The sequence below is a fragment of the Henckelia pumila genome, chromosome 3, assembly GCF_033568475.1.
Source record: "Henckelia pumila isolate YLH828 chromosome 3, ASM3356847v2, whole genome shotgun sequence".
Taxonomy (NCBI): domain Eukaryota; kingdom Viridiplantae; phylum Streptophyta; class Magnoliopsida; order Lamiales; family Gesneriaceae; genus Henckelia; species Henckelia pumila.
Genome location: NC_133122.1, coordinates 30,418,007 through 30,433,999, shown reverse-complemented (window position 1 = coordinate 30,433,999; position 15,993 = coordinate 30,418,007). Strand labels below are relative to the sequence as shown.

The 15,993-nt window shown below is 33.5% G+C and overlaps 1 protein-coding gene across 3 annotated transcripts; it reads right to left on the bottom strand.

Moving 5' to 3' along the window:
- Positions 1-754: 754 nt before the first annotated feature.
- Positions 755-12,561, bottom strand: LOC140887279 (kihadalactone A synthase LFS-like). Of its 3 annotated transcripts, none has more exons than XM_073294436.1 (11): positions 12,362-12,561; positions 11,771-12,038; positions 10,343-10,441; positions 10,016-10,067; positions 3,334-3,455; positions 3,153-3,253; positions 3,014-3,072; positions 2,539-2,595; positions 2,011-2,056; positions 1,311-1,390; positions 755-1,170 (listed from the first exon to the last, which is right to left on the bottom strand). In XM_073294436.1, the coding sequence occupies exons 2-11, from the start codon at positions 11,907-11,909 to the stop codon at positions 1,083-1,085; spliced, it is 843 nt and encodes a 280-aa protein (XP_073150537.1). In that variant the 5' UTR covers positions 11,910-12,038; positions 12,362-12,561; the 3' UTR covers positions 755-1,082. The 3 variants fall into 3 exon arrangements, with proteins under 3 accessions (XP_073150537.1, XP_073150536.1, XP_073150538.1); XM_073294435.1 differs by having other exon boundaries at positions 11,771-11,966; XM_073294437.1 differs by lacking the exon at positions 11,771-12,038.
- Between the last annotated feature and the right edge of the window lie 3,432 nt (positions 12,562-15,993).

The window sequence follows — 15,993 nt, the reverse complement described above, 5'->3', positions numbered from 1 at the left end:
TTCATTGTGAAATCATTCTTATCCACCCATGCATCATATTCATTTCAGTGGTGCCCAAAAACATTCTTTCATTTCTAGCAGCTACCAATACCTTACTTCCATATAAACTAACTATTTCCAGGCAGCCAATTTCCCCCAAAACATGGAGACGCTGACCGAATCCGTCCTGGACAATTCGAGAGACTGAAGTAGTAGTACTTCATCCATATTTCACAAGCAGGGTTCATATGCCTTTGAGGAAGGTGATGGATCCAACTAAGGATAGTGATTACAAGATTTTACGACTTAGAAAGTCAGGGGGCAAGAGCGATGATTCTATGCTATTCTGTACAATCTTGTACAAAACAAAAGAGTAATATAAACCTCACTTGTTTTTCATTAAGATGTTCGCGCAAACATCTTATTTTATGGAGTAAAACTCATGGTGTAGCATAAAATCACTCATAGCAGAAATTGCCGCCACATAAACTACGCCGAAACGTTTTGTTCGGGTAACTAATGACATAAACAGCTCGATTATCGGCTGTTGCACCTCAAGATTCGATATTGAGTCAAGTATTCAAGGTCTGCATATCCATCGTACTAAAGCCACTGAAATTCTACAGTGCAACATATTGACAAGGAACTTTAGATACAATTACGCATCCAAAAGTTAAGACTACTTAAGAGTCTCCTAATTGTAGATGCAAAATACTTCCCGTGAGTACTGGGGTTCAGGCAAAAGCAAGAGCATCCTTTTCAGAACATCAACACGAAAACTCAAACCGCGAATGCGCAAATTCATTAATAGATAAATTCGACTAATTTTGGCGTCATAGGCCAATGCATGCATATTTTATGATCGAGGGTGATTGGGAGACAGGACGACACTGTTTTTTCAGTAACATTCAAGTGAATAATTTTCATGTTATATCTTTAAACGCCTAAGCCCTTTAATTTGACTTCCATGTGCAAGCACACCAAAGAATCTACCATTGGAAAGCTTTGATTACATAGATCAATATGTCTTACTAGACGAAACACTTGCCCGGTCTATGCATACTGAAATTCTTGTGGTGGCATCACTTTCCACATCAGCGACCTCATTTAGAAACTCGGTATGAGTTCAAGTCAGTATGAGTATCTTTGTACCTCATTTGTAGGTAATCTTGGCATTTGATTGGAGGAAACCTACAAAAAGCATCGTGTTGCGTTATATAAAATAAGGATCTAGAAATTTGACGTGCGAGAAGGAAAAAAACATTGGCTAAACAGGTAGCGATATTAGAATCAACTACAAGAAAAATGGCTAGCACTATGGATGTACTCACATTGGAGGATTCTTCTGTGATTGGCATGTAGGCAGGCATTCTACGATGCAATCGTGATTAGGTTCGACAAAGTAAGCTATCTGTACAAGAACGTTAATAAAGATTGATTGTCGTCCAGTCTTGCCGTACCAAACAAACAAGTATTAGGGTGGATGCAGAACAAACACAGACACTACCCAGTCCAACCCATAGTGAAAAAATCACCAGAAAATGGCTATCTTTTTCCATAACAAAAGAAGCTACCATACACTTTATGTAGTATCTAACAACGGCAGAGAAGATCAACCAAAAACTCACGAACATTCTCATTTACTCTTAATTTAAAGGGTTGTGTTTCAATCCAAAATGGAACAGTTGAAAATTCAGTTCAATTCATGACCTACTCAGACAAGATCAGACCAATGGGTCATTCATGGCTAGAACCGGTGCAATACTCTTTGCCTGATGCAGACCACAAGTTCTGCACTATTACCCGATCTAGCCAAGAAAAATCCCATTGCAGAAAGATCTCACCCATTGCGGGAGTAGGTACATGAATTTTCTTCCCCTTTGCTGTGCTGAATGAATGGTCAGCGACGAACCAAACAAAAACAAGAAACAATCATGCACAAAATAAGCATAAGAAATATCGCATGACAAAGAGGAACTCCACGAGTGAGAGTCCAGGAAGAGAAATTTCAAAAACTTTAGAAAGCCTTACCGAATATCTTTCTCGACCAGTACACACTACCCGGTGTAAGGTAGACCTGCGCAGAGAAATAAAAGCAAACACATTTATAACCTAGTAATTTCATATGCAAAGTGTCCATACATTTTCTAAAAATAGATAAGCCGATGGAGATTCTATGGACAATTTAACAAACTTGGACCTGCAATGCATTCAAACATATAAATTGTGAAATAAAAAATCCAGTTTCTACTCGCGCAATGCCTTAATATCACGTAGTGTATATATGGTCAGTAAATAAGCACATTGAGGCCAAAATTCAGAACAGCTGATTGGATTATGAAATAGGGCAGACAGTATTCCTTGCGGCTTCAAATGAAAGAATCAAATCAAATAACCACATCCATGATTGCAGGCATTTCTAAAACTAATATTGCTACATTACAAGCATACCCATATTTTGCGATCAAGTCAACAAGGGGCCAACATTTTAAGCGGAATGTCAGCTCCAAATCAGGGAATAGAAATAGCAGAAAATACTTCTATACACTTGCACATTACCTGAAAATGCAATTGCTCCAGCGTTCCAACATATCACCAAGATTTACAATAAATGCCCTGAACCAGCAATAACATATTGGAAAAGCATCATTGCTAAATTGATAAACATCTAAATATGCATCTGAAGTTCAGACAGACAAAATTTTCAATGCATCTACAGGTTAAACATGCATGCACAACTTGTTCGATTCATTAGACTTGGTACATCACCAATCATTCACAATTGTCAATCCAATGTAAGCAATAAAATTTGGTACTGCTCCAATCACTCCAGAATTTTGAACAATGAAATAGATAATTTCTTCGCATCCCATTTCAAACATGAATATAACCGAATTTTTCAGGAAAATAAATGATTTAGGGTGACAAACTGTATATTTCAGATCATGCATGAACAATAATTGACTAGAAAACCACTGACATAAGGAACAGACAATTCTTCCTGAGAAGGTAACAAAACAGAACATAAAGCTACCCTTTTAATGGAGGGACATATTCCCATATCTGAGGATTAGCATCCTTGTCTCTACATATCTGTGTATATTACAAGGTTCAAGAACATATTTGAGGAAAATTAACGAAATAAATTTTTGAAGTTTTGTCTTAAACCATACCTGAAGACCAACGACGTCGTCTGTAGCCAAAAGGGTGATCAAACCAAAATCAGAATGTGCCCCAGCTCCAAATATTCCCTTTGCAGGCTCAGAAACTTGATCTAAACCATGGCAAAAAATACTTAAATAGTGTCAATCAAGAAAATATGCTGCTCCTCATTAAATTTCAATTCATCATCACCTGCATAATGTAGCAGCCGCAAGACTGCAGATGGTTTTCCAAGCATTTCGGGTTGGTCAAAAAAGTCAAGTTTTAAATCAAGTGCCTGAGCTATCAACCGTGAAACAGTTTTTGCTACTTCACTGTGGACAAATAAATACAAAGGGAATAAGGAGAAAAGAAAATTGATTGTATGGAATACTGTTTGAAGAACTGGTAAATTCTGGATATCTGGAAGAAAAAAAGATAATTTTAAAAAAAATATACAAATATGTCAAGAGTAGAGAAACCATAATTGTGTTGCCAGCCACACAACGAAGATGAAGAATATTCAGAGAACTTCACGAGAGTGATAAAAAGTGTATTGTGCCTTTATGATTTATAAATAAAAGATCAGAGGACTAATGGTGCCTGCTTGAATATCACATGGTTATTTAAGTAAAAACATTAGTTTTCCCTTAATTGTAAAATTTACAAGACTTGACACTAAACATCAGTTTGGGGAAAATAGGAGGAAAATAGGAGGGAGTATAATAATACTTGAATATGGAAAAACTTGTATTACAATTACAATAAATTAAACAATACAATAATAGATCCCATGAAGATAAAGAAGTCGAAACCAAACCAAGACCTGTAATAAATTACAGTTTCCTTAAAACATATTCGTCTCCTCCTATGGTGCTTCGAGGTTCACTGTAGACGATAGTTTTTCAGGATACAACGGTGAAAACCAGCAACAACTTAGCTCAAAGTCTAATACAGGCGAACTGAACAGTACCTGAACTTTATCACGACTTGGAGAGAAATAGCACAGACAGAAAACCGATAGAAGAGAGATAGACAGAAAACTGGTTTTCAAGTTATGAGTTTCCAAATGAAATGACGAGTATTTATAGAAAAGGAAATGACCCTTTAGTATGTCAAGGGTCAGTGTCCTTTCGACATGTCAAAGGTTATTCGACCTTTCAGAAACCCAAATGTTGATCTTTCAAAAACCCAAAGGTTATCGACCTTTCAGAAATCTAAAGGTTATCTACCTTTCAGAAATCCAAAGGTTACTGGCATTTCACAAGCCCAAAGATTAATTGACATTTTATTAATTTTCATTCATTATAATAAAATTATAACAAACCCCCACATGAATGAAAATTAAATTTACAGAAGTTGTCGTGATAAAGTTCAACAGTTGAATCTTGTATAAGATAGATAGGTATGATCCTTTGAACCTATCCTTGTGAGAGGACTTTTTATTTACTAGCTGACAGTAGAGGTGATGTCCTTGAACTATGATGTTTTTTGTGTAAATTAACAAATGCTTCACACATGATTCTTCCCCTAATAAAGTTCATGATTGTGTTCCTTTATGTTCCTGAACGCACGTCTGATTCTGCGAGAGGGTCTAGAATTGAGCCTTGCAATTCTTTCGAAGCGCCCCATTTTTCTCCTACATAGGTGATTCTATGTTACTCCAAGAATCATTAAAACTCGTATGCTTATCCTTCAATTTCACTGTTTCATCATAGGAATGGATGAGGGTAACCCCCACAGTGATTCACCAAATCAGTGCAATTAGGTTGTCCCATTGAACCTAGTTCTTGGGATCTCTAGTCAGCATATGTTGGGTTTTTCTTCGCACCATTTATTCAATTTCAGTCTTATTCCCTTCGATGATTTCACAACCAACTCTCTGTTTAACCATTTTGTTAGTGGATCCGCTATGTTGTCATTTGACTTTACATAGTCAATAGAGATAACTCTAGTCGAGAATAGTTGTCTTATGGTGTTGTGTCTACTATACTGTATAGCTGACACTGGTTTTTCCCACCGAAATATCTTCTAAAAATAGACGTAACCATTCAACCTCTTCAACATATTATGAATTCAGATCCTATCGTAGATTTGGCTATTACAGTCTGCTTAGAAGATTTTCATGCAATCGCTGCACCTCCTAGTGTGAAAACAAATCCACTAGTAGACTTTGAGTCTTTCATATCAGATATTCACTTCGCATCACTGTATCTTTCAGTTACAACAGGATATCTGGTATAGTTTAGTCCAGTCACGAGCATACCTCAAATATCTCATCAATCTCATGATTGATTTCTAGTGTTCAGTTCCTCGATTACTCGTGAATCTACTCAATTTGCTGACTGCATAGGCTATGTCTTGCCTTGTTTAGCTCATTAAGTACATCAGACTTCCAATGATTCGAGAGTATTCTAATTGAGATACACTCTCGCCTCGATTCTTCGATAGATGTTGACTCGTATCTATCGAAGTTTTCACCAATGTAGAATCATCCTTGTTGAATCTCTCAAGAATTTTGTTCACATAACGTGTATGGCTCAGAACAAACCCTTCTGATGATCTTAATTCCAAGAATCACATTAGCTAATCTCATGTCCTTCATATCAAATCTTGAGTTCAACATACTCTTACTGGATTTAATCATCTTATCATTGCTCTCAATGATAACCATGTCATCTACGTAAAGACATAAAATAACATAATCATTTTCAATGTTTTTAACGTATACACATTTGTCACACTCATTGACCTTAAATCCATTTTCTATCATGGTTTTATCGAATTTTTCGTGTCATTGCTTTGGTGCTTGTTTTAAGCCATACAAAGACTTTACCAATTTACAAACCTTGTTTTCCCGTCCAAGCACAGAAAAACCTTCAGGTTGTTCCATGTAAATTTCCTACTTCAAGATTCCACAAGGCAAGAATCACAATTATCACTTTAACTGAGGTTATTCTCGTTACCGGAGAATAAGTATCAAAGTAGTCAAGTCCTTCTCGTTGACGATAACCTTTAATTACCAGTTTGACTTTATACTTATCAACTGTTCTACTGATTTCATTTTTCGCTTGAAAATTCATTTATAACCTAGTGGTGCTTCCCGAAGGAAGATACACTAATTCTCATGCATGATTTTGCAGAATTGATTCAATTTCATAATTAATCGACTCTTTCCATTGAGGTCCCTCAGATGAACTCACTGCTTGTTTATAAAGATTTGAGGTTCACTTTCTAGCATGAAGGTAATAAAATTTGGACCAAAGGATTTTTCTACCCTAACTCTTTTGCTACGTCTGAGTTCAACATTAGAGTCATCTTTATTTCCTTGATCAATTCTCTCATATGATCTTGTAGAAGAACTTGATTCTTACTTAGATTTGCATGGAAACACATGTTCAAAGAATGAAACATTCTTGATTCCATTATCGTGTTTTAGTGAATATCAGGTATTTGAGATTCATACACAAGAAGCCAATATACACTACTGTTTTGTGCATATCCAATGAAAATGCAATCAATAGTTTTTGGTCATCTTCACTTTCTTCGGAGCTGGTATTGCCATTTTGGCAGGACACCCCACACTCGCAAGTATTGATAAGAAAATTTTTTTCTTTTTCATAGCTTATATGGACTTTTATCTAGCTTCTTGCGAGACACCTTATTTAAAAGGTAATTTGCTGTTAAAACAGCTTCCCCACATGTTCTGTGGTAAACCAGAACTCTACAATAATGCATTCATCATTTCTTTTAAAGAACGATTCTTTCTTTCTGCAATGTCATTTTGTTGAGTAGTATAAGGTGCAGATCTTTCGTGATTGATTCCATGTTGAGCACAAAACTTAGCAAATGGTGACTCATATTCACCCCACTATCACTGCTTAGCACCTTAATTTTCTTGTTAAGTTTATTTTCAACTTCATGTTTGTAAAGTACAAACTTCTCTATAGCTTCATCTTTACTTTTAAGAAAATACACATAACAGAATTTTATGTTATCGTAAATAAAAGTAATGAAATATTTATTTTCACCACGTGTTTGCACTCTTTTTAAATCACATATATCCGAGTGAATCAAATCAAGAGGTTCATTATTTCTTTCAATATTTTGGAAAGATGATCTTGTTAACTTTGTTTCAACCCAAGTTTCACATTTGTGGTTTATATTAATATGTAATGCGGGTATGTTTTTCAAGTAAATTAATCTACAAATTGTATCATAATTAACAGGTCCTAGTCTACCATGCCACAAATTGAAGACTCCAACAAATAAATAGAAGCATTCACTTCATTTATTTTCGGCTTAATAACCATTATATTGAGCTTAAATAACCCATTACAAACATAACTCTTTCTGACAAACATTCCACATTTTGATAAAACAACTTTGTCTGACTAAAACACAATACGAAAACCATGCTTATTCAAAAGCGAACCGGACACCAAATTCTTTCGAATTTCCGGTACATATAACATGTTGTCAATATTCAGCTATTTCCCGGAAGTCGTTTTCAAAATAACATTTCCTTGCCCCTTGATATCAGATGTAGCAGAGTTTCCCATGTGCACATTTTCGCTATTCTCAAACTCATCAAGAATTGCAAACATCTACTTATCGGAGCACATGTGGCGAGTAACACCAGTGTCAATCCACCACTCTCTTAGGTTTGAACCCACCGAGTTCATCTAAGAAATACTAGCACAAAGATTTATATTAGAGACATCTTGAGACATGGCCTCCACCATATTTATCTCCTTGTTTTTCTTCGGTATTTTGCACTCAGAAGCCTTGTGACCCGGACCGCCACAGTTGTAACATTTCCCAGAAAAATTTCTCTTCAAATTGTCTTTCTTGGGTCCCAACTTAGAATCTCTCCCAAATTTACGTGTTTTTCTTGGTCTTTGAGCTCTGACAGTGCTCGACCACATTTTCTTTCGCCACCCCAATGGCCCAAAGTCAAATACGGAAGGACATCAAGATTAAAAAATCTTTTCTCAAAACCCTTATTGTCTTCTTCAAAGCGATGCCTAACAACAAGTTTTTCCACATTCATTTCCTTTCGTTTGTATTTCAAATAATTCTAAAAAACCTTACAAGCCGGAGGCAGTTTTCAATGAGAACTGCCACTTGAAAAGTTTCACTCAGCATCATGTCCTCCGCACGAATATCATGCAAGATCACTAGGAGTTCTTGAACCTGACTGATCACGGTCTTGGAGTCCACCATCTTGTAATCCAAGAATCGGCCAACAATAAATTTCTTGGCCACGGCATCCTCGGTTTTATATTTTCGATCCAGAGACTCCCAGAGTTCTCGAGCCATTTTCTTTTCACTATACACATTATATAGCGAATCAGCCAAATCATTCAATGAATAATTTCTACACAAGAAATCCGAATGGTGTCATGCATCGGCAACAATAGATGTATGAACATCTCCGTCAGCCTCAGCAGGTTTGGGAGCATGTTCGGTCAAGAACCTCGCCAGATTCAAAGTAGTGAGAAAGAAGAGCATCTTCTGCTGTCACCTCTTTTTTCTGCCGTCACCCCTTGAAATTCGACCCATCGAAATTTTTTGGTTTGTCAGCCTTGTTCACTGGTATCATACCAGCAGGTGCAGTAACTTGAGATATAGTCACCTTAGTAACTGGAAGAGTTACCTTTGACCCATTCGAGTTATTCTCCATATATGAAACACAAATCACGTAATGAATATTTCGAAAATCAAATATGTTTTAAGATTGTTGGGGGAATATAGGAGGGAGTATAATAATAATTGAATGTGGAAAAACTTGTATTACAATCACAATAAATTAAACGATACAATAATAAATCCTTTGAAGATAAAGAAATCGAAATCAAATCGAGGACTGTACTAAATTACAGTTTCCTTAAAACATATTCGTCTCCTCCTACGGTGCTTCGAGGTTCACTATACACGATAGTTTCTCAGGATACAAAGGTAATACATGCAACAACTTAGCACAAAGTCTGATACAGGCGAACTTAACAGTACCTGAACTTTATCACGACTTGGAGAGAAATAGCACAGACAGAAAACCGAGAGAAGAGAGATAGAGAGAAAATTGGTTTTCAAGTTATGAGTTACCAAATGAAATGACAAGTATTTATAAGAAAGGAAATGACCCTTCAATATGTCAAGGGTCAATGTCCTTTCAACGCATCAAAGGTTATTCGACCCTTCAGAAAGGTTATTAATCTTTCAGAAACCCAAAGGTTACTGACCTTTCAGAAGGCCAAAGGTTAATTGACATTTTATTAATTTTCTGTCATTATATTAAAATTATAACATCGTACCAGGAACTATTTTCTTGCAACAAAGACAACTACATAATTATTGAGAATTTAGAGCATTATAAATATATTGAATGGAAGAAATGAGTCTTCCTCTTGTCAGAATAAGAGGTGTCTCACAAAACAAAATAATAAGTTGCAGGCTCATAGGTTTCATCAAAGTTACGACACAAACAACTAAATACTATGTGCTTAAATATGGGATGAAGCATTGTCAATTAAGGCACGGATATGAGTTTGTGTTTCATACACTAATATTTCAGGTGTCATTGCCATGTAGTAACATCAAACTACATTACCAATAAAAAAAAACAGATCCCTCTTCTAACCATAAAACCACATGCGTAGCTTTTGTTTGAATACATCATCTGCTTTTCTATGTTTTATTTTAGTAGCATCCACAATTTACAGATATAAGAAAAAATCCGAAATAATTGAAAGAACATATAGAGATGGACTATACACTATACATACATAATTAAACCTCCACCAATGAAGAGAATCACCAGATTGGAATTGCATAGAGGAGTTCGTATGATAATAAATAATGCTTATCACAAAATTTAGGACGTGGAACTAACAGTGCCTTCTGCTGATACTTCTCCATAGTTTCCCTCCATGCAGGCAAAATGTCTATAAATGACAAAAATGATTGATAGTCAGGCATGCACAATAAAAGCACAACTTAGATGAAAGCATGTCCTTTTTCTAATCTCAGTGTCGGTCCTTTCTATCTCATACATGCTGAAGATTATCGATATCCTACAATATGCTTAAGGAGTGTGCATGGATAGTTTGTGATTCACTTTGACAACATGCACATGTTACCATAACGTGCCTTCAACATTCGACAACTATTTTCTGAACCAGTTGTTATGCTAAATATCATTTCTACCTGAACGAATTACCTGCACGCGGCCACACGTTTGGCCCGTATAATGGTTTTTGTGCATCAGGATCATCTTCAGACATGTCAATGCCAATGTAATATCCCTCTTTATAGTCTCCTGCAACATGCCTTGAAACATTAAGATTTAAACCAAATTAAAAAAATCAACCACAAAAAATTCCAGATGGTTGAGAAAAACGGTATAGCAATAATGCAGAGGCCTCATTTACCATGCGTCAACTGCAATCATTAATGTGAAATTTTTTTTAATACAGTGTGAGAAGGGACCATAATACCGTAGCTAAAAAAGGCTAATCTACACTGATATTAGGTCAAAGGAAACTTCAAGAAAGAGAAACAAAATCCTATTTCCACAAGTTCTATGTTCCGTCCAACCTTAGGCCACTGTTTTGGCTTTAGATTTTCCAGATTCAACATCCCATTATCTTATAATAATGATCATTTGCTAAAACGTCAAGGGAACAAAGATAGATATTAGCCCAAGACATTGAGTTTAGCACTTTGATGTATGATATTATTAAAATAATTAATGATTGTCAAAGATATTAGAAGAACATAACAAGAGATTTAAACACTAATATAATTTTAAAAAAATAGTATGCATACCATTATCACATTAAACTGTTGGGTATTAAAGGGGAAAAAAAGACAAAAGCTAGGCAATCAAGTTATTAATATACCAATATAAGTTTAGGAAATGATATTTTTGAAAACCAAAAGAACAATACTAAGGTAGTGTTTAGGAGAGCTTCTAGGAAGTATTTCTCAGTTTTTGCCTCGCCATTTCTAGGAAGATTGTGTCCAGGATCTGGTAATCTAAACCTTGCTTCTTCTGGTCGGCTCGTATTAGCCTGTGCTTTATTACAGGTAGTCATTCCCCCGTTCCTTTAGTCTTTTAACAAAATTTTGAAATTTTGTGAAATTTTGTTAAGGAAAAACTGAGAAGTGTTTCCTAGAAACTCTCCCAAATACTACCTAAATATGTCACAATTCACAATGATTCTCTAAAGGGTGGGGTCACTTCCTTAATGCATCTATAAATTTGGTCCACTAACTTTTCTTATTTTAGGTTTGGCCCTCTTAAGTTTTCAATGCATGATTTTGATGCACTAACTTTGTTTTTTTTTTTTTCTTTTTTTTATTTCACTCCTATTTTGGAAGTACGAATGTGGCACTAGAAAATGTTGGCATGATATCGAAAAACACCGACGTGACATCAGAAATTGTTATCTCCTCTGTCGCATCAGCAATTAGATCAAAATAGCATCAAAATAAAAGTTAGTGTAGCAAAACCAAACTTAAAAAACTTAGTGGAACAAAACCCAATATTGAACAAGCCGGTAGACCCAAAAAATTTATTTTATCTATTTATGAATGCATTATCATAAACCTAAAAAAGACAAAAGTCATAGAGTATAGCACAAACCATGTATCTGATTGACAGGATCCAAACGTTGATCAAAAACAGGAGTATAGCCTCGATGTTTTTCATTCCTTAAAAGCTTCATCTTTTCTTCCATTGGCAAATCAAAAAATCTTTTGCTTTGCAAGAAAATCTCCTCCATGAATTCAATGCCAATTTCATGATTGATAACATAGAAGAATCCAGTATCCAAGCAAGCCTAAACTTCATTTACAAGAGGGAGAGAAGCAAGGCCGATATTTTAAACGAGCCCCAGCTCAAAATTCAAACTCTATGAATTTGAAATAAATCCTTGTTAGAGGGAGTTTGAAATCTATTGTCAAGGGGATTTCGCAAACAATTCAATGAATTTGTTATTATGCTCCGCCTTCAAATCCATCCAAAAAAATCTATTTGTAAATTATTATTGCTGTTCGACCGTATGATTTTTTTTTGCAGAAGAAAACTAATATTGAAATGAAGCGATAAAAGAAAAGGTTGGGAAGAATCAACAAAAAAAAAAAACCATCACCGTTTTCGCTGGGTAAACATGATCATACTTGCATAAGTGACTAAAATTGTGTGAAACAAACAATGAAAAGGTAAGGAATTTGCCTGTTTGAGGAGTGAAACGGAGGACTGAACGTCAGGGCTAGAAAGATCGATGCAGTTCAGAGCTGAGACGCTGGCCGATTCTCTTGATTTCCCCGACATATCTGCACTTGATATGTATTTGTTTCTTTGCATTAAAAAATAAAAAGAGGAAGCAAGAGTAGCTTTTAAGAAGCCAAAAGACTGGGAGTTGACTAGTCTGACTTGAGTGATTTGCAGATTATAAGTTCAGGGTTTAAAAATAAGAGTATGTATTATATTCGGATGTCATGAATATAAATTCTCAAAAAAAATTAATTTTTATTTTTAACGATAAATTTTTTAAGAAATTAGAAACTAATGATCGAAAATAAATTATAAAAATTTAAAATGTGAAATTTTTTCTATATTTCGTCCTTAACAAATTCCCAAAGAACCAATACTATCTTCAACATTATTTCTTCAAATATCTTGATTTTCAAAAAAAAAAAATATAACTCGAAATCAAGGATGGATCTTATTTCAGGATGATTCCGCTAGAAAATTTTTTAAAATGATATGATTTACCAAATATTATTTTTTAAAAAATATATTTGCACTGGATTCAAGTATTCAACTTCAATAATTTAAATATGAAAATAATATTCTAGTTGACTTGATTTGGTTGTCACGTACATATATAAAAAATGCTTATTCTTTTATTTATTAGGGAAAATAGTTTTTTTTTTCAAATAACTTGTCTATTCTTTTGTTTTGATCCATTAAGTTTTTAAAGTTTGGTTTTGATACACTACTTTTTAGTTTTGATTATTTTGGTTCAATTGCTAACGTGACACCGGAAAATGTTGACATGACATCGAAAAATGATGACGTGTCACCGAAAAATATTGACATGTCAAGCTGCTACATCAGCAATTTGATCAAACTAAAATAATTCATGAAAATTAAAAGTTAATATACTAACAAAAATATAGATAAGTTAATAGACCAAAAAAATTATTTTATATATCTATTATGTACTAGATTAAATATGTGTGTGTGTGTCTCAAGTAGCATGTAATAATTATGTGTGGGAGTCATTTGCAGGCACAATCCGGCTTCCAGACCAATTCCAACTATTAATGCTTCCAAGCTGGAAGGAACCAAACACATTTCATGAATACGGATGAGAGTGGTTAATGGCTAAGCCTAACCTTAAGTAAAGTTACATGGGATGATAATATAATACGAGGGGAGCATTAAATTAAGATAGTATTTGTAACCTCTAAATATAAGTGATTATGAATTTTTTTTTTCATAATTTGTTAAAAAAATACGTAATCACTTGTTTTTAGAGGTTGCAAACACTGCCTAATTAATCTTCATCCTAATAATGACAAGAGTAGGTTCTTTATCAATTCGATCGAAACTACTTTGATACCACTCGTTGAGATGGTAATCCGATCTGATTATTATTTTCAAAAAAAAAAAGACAGCTTCTTAAAATTATTATTTACAATCTATACATGATTAAGTATCGTTTGGTACAAGTATTATTAGTCCATGTATAACTTATTCTATCCAATCTCGTGTACTTTTCGTCATATTATTTATCCATCTATTAATTATTTATTTTACATCAATCAAATTATTAATCATTTATCTTACATCAATCAAATCATTGAATTTAAATTACTATATTACCCTTATAAATAATATTATTCATATTTTATTTATTCTTTAAAAAGACAAATGGTAATTTATCATTTTTATATAAAATTTAACCAATCAAATCAAATAAACTATAATTTATCAATCAAATCAAATATTATATTAACTATCATTTTTTATTTATTTTATATTACATTATATTACTTATTTATGTATTATTCATCACATCACTCGAAACAAACGGTACCTAGCTAAGAAGATTTATTTCATATCAGAAGAAAGTTTTTCTTTTCTTTATCAAAATTCACAATATATTAAATACAAAATCTTGCGATAACAAAATCTCACGATATTATTGTTGTAAATATCGTTGTACACGATATTTATTGTACCTTTGACATTTTTCAATTTTAATTGTGCAACCTCCTCCTCAATAACAAAAATCGTATCCATCTTGACTATCACCGAAAAAAAAAAATCATCTTAACTAAAATCGTTTTGAAAGATTTTATGAAGTGACAGATTTTCAGAGATTTAAACATATATCCCTTTAACTGGATGAACACAAATTTTTTGTCATGTATAGCATGTTTTGATCCATCAAATTCATTTTTTTTAACTTATGATAAGAAAAATTATTTCAATTTGCTCAGTTTTATCAGCTGATTTCTCTTTAATAGAGTTAGCGCATCTTGAGCACCAACATCATACCTTTTATTTGAGATATGAAGTATCAATCAATTTTCTGATTTCACAGAAATTAGCGAGATTGTTAAAATAATCGTTTAATAGAAAAAAACATCAATTATCATTTGATATATTTACTTTGAAAATTGACATTGTTATATATCCGTTATAACTGCAATTGTAGATAGCGTTTTTTGGGTATTGAAAATTATTAAAACATCACTTCGTAATCGGTTGAAAGATGATCAAATAATTGTTTGATACCTCATGCGTTTCATACAGTTGATAAAAAAAATATTATTCATTATTTTCAAAGCATGAAATTTAGTAGAGTTATATTGTAAAAAAAAATATAAAGTTAATATATATATGACATTTATTGGACATATTCGCCCCCTCTGATCGAAAATTTTGGGTACGCCACTATATATATATATATATATATATGAAAGAAACTGCATATTCAATTTCAATGCTTTTTTGTTTGTCGTAACTATAAATACAGTCACGAGTTTAATTAAAGAAAATAATGATAATGGAATCCCTATGTTCCTTGCCTCTCTTTCCTTGACCACTTCACTCACGTAATAGAAAAAGAATCCTCCACCCCAATCCCACTTCAATGCTTTAATCAAACTCTAACTCTTTATTATAAACTAGCATATTTGCACGCCCGTTGTGTGTGACGAAAAATTTGATTTTTTTATTAAAATGAATTTTTGAAAAAAATCTAATAAATTTATGGAAAAAATAAATATTTCTTGGTTAAATATTATTCGTAAGTATACAAGAAATAATTAAAAGAGCATGAATTATATATTTACATTGGTTATTTTTCACCATTATTTTTTTAATAATTTGAAATTTAAATTGAGGTCATACCAAGAGATCAAGTTGATTTTTCTAAGGGGCTCTCACTTAATAAATATTAAATAGGTATAGATATGAGTGAACTTAACTATCTCATGAATGAAGAGCCGTAAGATCGTATCACCAAACTCTTTTGAAAATAATTCGTTGTCACGATTTTTAAAGACGAAATCGATTGCAATCGAATATTTATTTTTAATTTATTAAAAAAAACAAAAACAAAAATCTATATTTATATCTCATATTTGAATCAATTCCCATCATTTTAACATCATAACAACTCTTGTGAGGCATATTTCTGTAATCTCAAAAAAAAAAACAACAACCACCAATTTTATCTATTTTTACTTTAAAACTTTTTTTACACACACCAAATACTCAAAGGCTGCCAGCCGCTAGGTGTCACCGCTTCTCATTAAAATTTTTTGTCAATACAAATGGCTGGCAGA